General features: G+C 31.7%; 1 protein-coding gene across 1 annotated transcript; it reads left to right on the top strand.

Annotated features, from left to right (window-relative positions):
- The first annotated feature begins 594 nt into the window (after positions 1 to 594).
- Positions 595 to 2,849, top strand: LOC107897026 (aspartyl protease AED3). Its single transcript, XM_016822355.2, has 3 exons — positions 595 to 1,202; positions 1,762 to 2,236; positions 2,319 to 2,849. The coding sequence occupies exons 1-3, from the start codon at positions 744 to 746 to the stop codon at positions 2,672 to 2,674; spliced, it is 1,290 nt and encodes a 429-aa protein (XP_016677844.1). The 5' UTR covers positions 595 to 743; the 3' UTR covers positions 2,675 to 2,849.
- The last annotated feature ends 5,974 nt before the right edge of the window (positions 2,850 to 8,823 follow it).

Raw genomic sequence — 8,823 nt, 5'->3', positions numbered from 1 at the left:
TAAATACAAATAATATTATCTAATTTACCAATATTTTATAAAATGAAATATAAATATTAAGAGAAATCCAAAAATGAAGTATTCAATGAGCATATTTTGAGATTTGTTTAGTCCCCAAGATGAACTATATATTTCCTCCCATGATGCACTACATTTCTTTAAAGATTTTCCAATAAAGCATGTCCTAGATCATGCTCCAAGATCTCTTTCTTCTCTTTCAATATAAAATATTATTATTTTTGGACAAAATGGGGTATTCTTTACTAGAAGTAGTAACTAAATTCTTCATTATATCTATTCTTTAAATAAATAAATAATTAATTATAAAATATACTCTACTCCTATAAATAAGTATAAAAGCTCAATCACATAACTAAAAAATAAATTAAGCAACTAAATAAAATATTATTGAAAAAGATTACAAGTAAAAGTAGATTCTATTTCAAGGTAGAATTGTTGAAGTAGGGATAGAGGTATAGCCTACAAAAAGCAAATGGATTATAGTACACTTTTTGAATAAAGAAATAAAATGTAATTTAGCGATCTCTATAATATTTTTACCCACACTCAAAACTTAAAAATACTTTATATCTTTCATTTTTTAATAATTTAACTTTTTTTACAATGCACCATGAACATATGTCATCTTTTTAATCTTGTTTGACATTATATCATATATAGAGAGAGACACACACTCACTTCCCACACTCTCTGTCCCTAAACCTTGAAGAAAAGCTTAAACTATGAAAACCCAAATTTTTTGTCTAGTTTTCCTCTTCATTTCGGTAGCAAAAGGCCTGAATCCCAAATGTGACATCCAAGACCATGGCTCAACCCTCCAAGTGTTCCACATTTACAGTCAATGCTCACCCCTCAAACCCTCAAAGCCACTCTCATGGGAAGAGGATATGTTGTCAATGCTAGCCAAGGACCAGGCCAGGCTGCAATATTTGTCCAGCCTGGTGGCTGGGAAATCTGTGGTGCCAGTAGCTTCAGGCAGGCAGATTGTGCAAAGTCCAACCTATATTGTGAGGATTAAAATAGGAACCCCACCACAAACCATGCTCATGGCCATGGATACTAGCAATGATGCTGCTTGGATACCTTGTAATGGCTGCATTGGCTGCTCTTCTAAGGTTTTTAACACTGCTAAATCCACCACTTTCAACACCCTTGGCTGCCATGCAGCTCAATGCAAGCAGGTAATCCCTTTCATTTCTCCAACCATTCACACTTCTCACGCGCTTGTCTCGAGCCTTACAAACATTGATTAAGGCTGTAAGCAATGCGAAGTCAAAAGCTGCTTTTAACCCAAAAGCAACGCTAAACGGTTGTTTTTTTCGGATAAAGTTAGCAAAAGGGAAGAAACCAAGCCTTCTACTCCTACAAGTTTTTTCGAGTACTAAAAATGACAACTTCTTTCGCCACAATTTTATTTCCAAACTCAAAATTTTTCTAAATCCAAATTACCTCTTAACTACCAACATTTGTTAAGTCAAGTAGTAAAAAAATTAATATTTTTTAAATAGGATCTCAAGCTCAAGTCTTTTAGATAAGAAAAACATCATAAATGAAGCTTTTCGTAAGTTAATTGTGGCTCGAAATTATCCCTTCTAGCTAAAATGAAAGTTGTGTAGCCAACATGGGGAAAAAAAATTATGATACAACTTATAGACATGCATGAGGGGTATATGAGATGATTACTCTCAGCCAAAAATGTAAATTTATTTAACATATTTGCATATCATGTGATAATTTCAGGTACCAAATCCCACTTGCGGTCGCAGCGCGTGCATATTCAACATGACGTACGGCAGTTCATCAATAGCAGGAAACCTGTCGCGGGACACAGTGGCCCTAGCCACAGACCCTATCCCAAGCTACACTTTTGGTTGTCTCCAAAAGACAACGGGGAAGTCAGAGCCACAACAGGGATTATTGGGGTTGGGTCGAGGCCCATTGTCCCTTCTATCACAAACCCAACATTTGTACAAATCTACATTCTCATACTGCTTGCCTAGCTTTAGGTCACCAAACTTTTCTGGGTCATTGAGACTTGGGCCTAAAGGTCAGCCTATTAGGATCAAATACACCCAATTGTTGAAGAACCCTAGAAGACCCTCACTCTACTTTGTGAATTTGATTGGAATTAGGGTTGGAAGGAGGGTTGTCGATATCCCACCAAAGGCATTGGCTTTCAACCCTTCCACTGGTGCTGGGACCATCTTTGATTCTGGTATTCTCCTGTTTTTACTGGATAAATAAAAGCTTATTTGATTGCGTTCAAGCAATATACTAAACTTTGGTATTGAAATTAGGTACTGTTTTCACCCGGCTAGTAGAACCAGCCTACGTAGCAGTCCGGAATGCGTTCCGAAGGCGAGTTAAGGTGGCCAATGTGACATCCCTGGGAGGGTTCGACACATGTTACACGGTCCCCATCGTGGCGCCCACCATAACTTTCATGTTCACTGGCATGAACGTAACACTGCCACAAGAGAACCTACTAATCCACAGCACAGCAGGCAGCATAACATGCTTGGCAATGGCGTCGGCACCGGACAACGTGAACTCAGTGCTGAATGTGATAGCCAATATGCAGCAACAGAACCATCGTGTGCTTTTCGATGTGCCCAATTCGAGGTTGGGCGTGGCCCGTGAGCGCTGCACCTGACCAGACTGAAACCTACTTTTGGGAATGTGGAGACTGGAGGCAGTAATAGAATTATCTTCATATTTGGGTTTTAATGATTAGTTTACTAATGTTATGGGACATTTAAAAGTTACGACCAATCTTTTAAGTTGTCCAAGAAATCTCAGTTTTAATAAATTTTAATGCATCTCCTTTATATTAACAAGAGTTAATTCTTAAATACAACATTTATTTTAATAGAGTTTTCAATCTTAATATTTGCTAACAGCTAGATTCTACAACCCAACTACTTTCATATCTCACTTTAGTGGAAGAGAGTTAAGAATTTTATATGTATACAATAAATAACAGTTAATTTATTTATGCATTCATTGTGTCGTCTATTGTTCACAATAGATTAAGATTACTTCTTTGCAAGTATCTATATTATATATAAATATTTTGATTGAGATAGTGTCACCCATAATCGAGTCCCAATTCAATTGTTAAATTATCAAAAGAGTCTTATTTTAACAAAGAAATAAATATTAATTTAAGCGTATTTTTTATATAAAATTAAAAAATATACATTGGGGGAATTTGTATCCAAGAGGAGAAACATCCACTCTCCCAATTTTACCATTTCAACCAAAATAACATTTGATATTTACATCAATTCTAAAGAAATATATTACATAATTGTTTTCACCATGTGACAAAATCTCATGATTATAATAAGTGAATAATAATTCATTTTAGCTCAGGTGATGAGTATAGAATTTACATTGTATTTGCCAAGAGTTGTCACCCTTTTACCTCAAAATGGAAAACTTGAAGAACATAATAAACTTAAAGAACTCAAACATAAATGAATAGGACATATCAACTATGAATAACTAAAGATTTTTACAAAGATAGTGAAGAATAGAAAATGAAGAACACAAAATAAACATTAACAAGAAAATGATCTTGATCTTCACTACAAGATGCCTTTCATTCTGAAAACTAAAGGCAATTTATAGAGGTTTAAAAAGAGCTATGTAACACTCCGAAAATTTCGATATGACATGTGACATAATTTCGAGTTCTACTACCAAGAAAATAATGAAAAAAATTGTGGAATGACTCAAATAAGAAATTTTATGAAAGAACATTGATATTGAAGAAGGAATTATATGAAAAGAGTTGCAAAGGTGAAAATATGACAAAAATGAACAAATCGTAAATTTTGAAAAGTATAAAGACTAATGTGTGAAGTTATTCAAAAGAGGAAAATATGAATCATTATGAATTATTTTATAAGAAATATATTAGAAAATGATTTGGTGAGATGGAAATCACTTTTGGAACTAAATTGAAATAATTGGCAAGTACATGCATTAAATTGTAATTTTCCTATTTTTACTGAGAGAAGGCCAAAATTGTAATTCTCACCACTTAAGGACTTATATTAAGAGTTAAATATGAATTAGGAATTTGGATTGGTCCAAGTACTAAATTTTGAGATGAAATTGTGAGAAATGGCAAAAAGGTAATTTTATCATAAAAAAGGTAATTTGGTCAATTCTCGAAACTTTTATGATAGAAATAATATTTAAATATGACATTTGATATTCAAACTTATTTTAGATCGTTGAAATCTCATACTAAAAAATTGGCCACAAATTGACAAAATTAAACCTATAAAAGTTGAGTTTGGGCCTTAGGCCCATTTGTAAGTCCTTCTATATTGGAGAAGAACCCCAACAGCCTCATAATAAAAGTTGATCATCTTCTTCTTTTTCATTTCACTGACACGAGATTTTAAGAATAATATTCAAGACATCACTATTTCGTAATTTTCATATTTTCTATTCATTTTTATCACATTTACAAATAAGTTCTTTCTTTCTCATAACTACATATGTATCATAACTTACTAGGTCATTTATATCCCATTCTTTAATTCATCACTTTATCATTCTTTCTTTTCTTTTTTCACAATAATCACATATGATTATTTTCGTTCATACTTTTTTAATTACGTTATTATATAACTAACAATATCTTATAACTTGACATAATTAAACTTAATATTTTTTAAAATTTAGTCCTAACTTTACAACACTAAATCTGTAACACCGCATACCTGCTCCTATCGTCAAATTCGAGCTACGGATGCCATATTTGTTGTCGGAGTGGCTACAATCAGTTTCAATTCAATTTAACAGCTAATACATATTATTTAGTTCAAAACATCATTACAACAGGATTTACAATCATATACAAGCTTTATACGATCTTATAAAAGCTCTTATAATAACCCGAGACTAGTTAAACATAAAATTTTCAAAATTTTCAAATTCATGTCACGACTTTTGGGGTTCCAGGTTGCGTTTCCACTCATTGACAATTTCACATCGCAACATTGAGATCTTATCGTTGTGACGTTACCATCTATTTGACAAAATCCAATAAACCACAACTTAACTTTCAACCAAATTAACACCTAAGCTTCAAATAATAAATTAAATAACAATTTGACACAAATAAACATATATGCCACGAGCCTTACAACATTTCACTTATGGCACCAACATACTAAAACAGTACCTTTCAATACTTGTATGATCATTTATGAACACCCCATACTCGACCCGATCGTCGGGTCCGAGCTACAAGGTGCCACATTCATTGTTGGAGCAATTATGATCAAATCATAATTTGATTCACAATATTAAACATTTAATTATAAGCAAAACAATTATATAAAACACTACGTAATTATTTCCAAGTCTTATACGAGCTTACAAAAGCATTGAAGCTAACACAATGTCAAATTAAGACTAAACTGTAATGTTTACAAAATTTTAGGTTGATGTCGCGATGTCGAGGGTTCCCCGTCGCGACAAAACATATTGAATTGACTCCTTGTTGCAACGACTAATGCTCAATGTAGCGCCGTGGCATGGTGACCTGATCTTGTCACACTGATTAAAGCTCGACGTCGCGATGTAACATACTATTTCTGAGGATACCAAATTGACAACAACTTGCAAGCATTAAATCATCCCAAATACACAACTACAACACATATTTTGCCAAAATATACACTCATTTTTATTCAAACATGAACTTAACCACCCTGTTCAATGGTGTACCAATGCCACATTACCTAGTACAATTCATTCAAATCTTTAACATATATGCTTAATCATTTAAGCTATGAACACATCAACATTTTATACATTTCAACCATACATTAAATTAATTGCATACTACATTCATATGACCAATTCTCTCTCTCTTTCTATATATATATAAACTTCTAGTTCAAATCTTCACCAAAAATATATTATTATACCAAAACTAACTCTAGTTACGTACATGCCACACTTAAAACAAAAATGGGATTATACAAAATTTGTTGAGTCAGGGATCGCTTGCTGGATGCTAGATCAACTGCTTGAACTATCAGGAATCTACTATACCCGTACACGGAGAAAACAAGTCGTACGCTGAGCAAATACACTCAGTTGTATTTTCATGATTGAAGTCAATTTAAACAAGTATAAGCTAATGCATACATCTAATTCAACTTAACTTTAAATCAATTCACATACAAATTTCATGTCAAAAGCTTCCACTACCATATTTCTCATACATATCATGCCATTTCTTATCCAATCTATCTATTACATAGTCAATTCATATCAATATTTTTTGTTTAGTACTTATTCATATACAAATCACATTTTTAAGCATATACTTAACCACATACATTCAATAATCATATACATAACTACTCAATTTTGTTTTATCTATTTTAAATAATTTTGAGCTTATTAGCTCTTTTATTCATTCAGCCCACAAGGCTCGTTTTCAATTTGTCTAATTCATTTATTTATAACCCCATTAACCATACACAGACTCAGAACAGATATGTGGATCCGTTACCCTGGTTGCCCAGCAATGATAACACTATACAAGTATATACTACCACCTCGAGTTGCCCGATAATGATAGTTTTCTAAATCTGATTATTCTGTCACCCCGGGTTGCCCAGCAACGGTGACTCTATATGTACAATCTACCATCGCAGGTTGGCCGACAATAATAATTTTCAATCAATAATTTGACCCTATGGCATGCCAACTATATCTGACTCGGTTCGAACATCTAATAAGATAACCAATTTCTGATTCATTATATATAGTTCAATTTACATCCCAGTTGTAACGACCTAATTTCCAGTGGCATAAAAAATTACGGTTCCGGGACCTTATTTCTATAATTCAAGTTTGTAATAGATAGACTGAAATTTGGATAGTTAATTTAGCAAAAATTGTGATTCATTAGTGCCTAGGGACTAAATTGTAAATTCAAATCTTTATATATTTTTAATTAAGAAATGGCTTAGGAACTTAAATAGAAATTAACCAACGGTTCAAAATGGTAATTAAACCATAGATTTTATATAGTTGGTATATGATGATGTGATAATCCACTTAGATTGATTAACATTAAGATTAATGTGATTTAAGCTTAATTAAGTTAAATAAAACATGATTAATTATGCTTAATTAAAGTATATATATTAAAAAAAGTGAGAAAAGATGAATATCATCATCTTCTTCACTAATCCACCATAGGAAACAGAAAGAAAAACCTAGTTGAAGCTTTGAAACATTCGACCATAATTGGTAAATGCAATTAAGTTATTTTATTATAATTTTTATAGATTTGAGGTTATCGGAGCTTGATTTAGCTAGCCCATGTATCAATTTGTAAAATTTTTGAAGTTTTAGAATGTTTCCATTTTTGATTTTTTGAAGAATTAGGTGTTAAATTGATAGAAATTAAGCTTAGATTAAGAAAATGATTAAATTGTAAAGTTTAATTGTTAGTTTCGTACATCACGGACCAAATTGAATAAAATGTAAAATTGACGTGAAATTTTTGTAGGAATAAAAAATAAGAGGTCCCTAATAAGTAATTGTGAAATCAGATTTTAGTTCAAATATTTTAATTGAAAGTTATGTTTGTCCTGGTTTTAGGGACTAAATTGAATAGATTATAAAATATGCTTGATATTGTGATTGGTCTTGATTTGAATGGAAATTGGTAATGTTAAATGTTTTATGATTTTATTTAGCTAACATTGACATAAAACTGCCGAGAGAGAAAGGAAAATTGAAACTCAACAACAAATAACTCGAAACTTCGGTTTGCAGTTTTATGATTTCGGACCAATTTAATTAATGCATATTAATTTTATATGAATCATATACTACCGAGGTGATTCATTATCAGATTACTTAATTGAATTACTATGGTTTAGATTAAATATCGAGACAAGGACTAAATTGAATAGAATATAAAGTTGTATGGATTTATTGATATGTGATAATTGGTATGGGATTGAGTTGATATAAGTTATCTATATGATGATTTGATGAATTGATTGATTATTTGGACATGATTAAACATAACTTGAATGATGTTTATAATGAATAAAAAATTTGGTTACCCTATTAGCTAGACCAAGTCGAATATAGTTGACATGTCATAGGGTCAGATTACTTATTAAAACCATCATCGTTGGGCAACTTGTGGTGGTATATTTTATACATAGAGTCATCATTTCTGGACAATCCGAGGTGATGGATTCGTGCATACATTATGAGCCTGTGTTTGATTAATAGGGTTATAAACATGAGAAATGATAAATGATCTGTAAATTGATAAATGAAATTGAATTGTAATATGTGGCAATATGCAAAATGACTAAAACGAGCCTTGAGAGGCCGATCATGTATTGATAAGCTAATAGGCTCAAGAATGAATGATATGTAGTATGAAATGAGACATATGTATGTGTATATGTTAAGAATGAAAAAAAATGAAAATGTATGTAATTAGAAATGGTATTTGAAATGAATTCAATGGTATATGAAATTGTGGAGAATTGGTAAACTTGCATGCATATCTAATAAATTAGTATGTAAAATTGGTTATGTACTTGTCATTATGAAAATGAAAGTGTTTCGGTATGAATGAAATGAAAGTAGTTTGAAAATTGAATTGAATGTATGTACATATTTAAACTTGTTTATATTATCTTGAATTATAGAATTACCACTGAGCTTATTCGCTCAACGTACGATTTTTTTTCTCCATGTGTAGATATAAATGTTATTCGATAGTTTGAG

Source organism: Gossypium hirsutum, chromosome A05 (assembly GCF_007990345.1).
Source record: "Gossypium hirsutum isolate 1008001.06 chromosome A05, Gossypium_hirsutum_v2.1, whole genome shotgun sequence".
In the NCBI taxonomy this organism is placed as follows: Eukaryota; Viridiplantae; Streptophyta; class Magnoliopsida; order Malvales; family Malvaceae; genus Gossypium; species Gossypium hirsutum.
Note: the sequence above shows the minus strand (reverse complement) of the source record. Positions and strands in the feature narration are given on the sequence as shown.

Bases quoted from the DNA above. Each gene is read 5' to 3' on its own strand.
- LOC107897026 (XM_016822355.2), top strand. From the start codon at position 744: ATGAAAACCCAAATTTTTTGTCTAGTTTTCCTCTTCATTTCGGTAGCA. The intron at 1,203-1,761 runs GTAATCCCTTTC...TGATAATTTCAG, and splicing joins ATGCAGCTCAATGCAAGCAG to GTACCAAATCCCACTTGCGG. The intron at 2,237-2,318 runs GTATTCTCCTGT...TATTGAAATTAG, and splicing joins TGGGACCATCTTTGATTCTG to GTACTGTTTTCACCCGGCTA.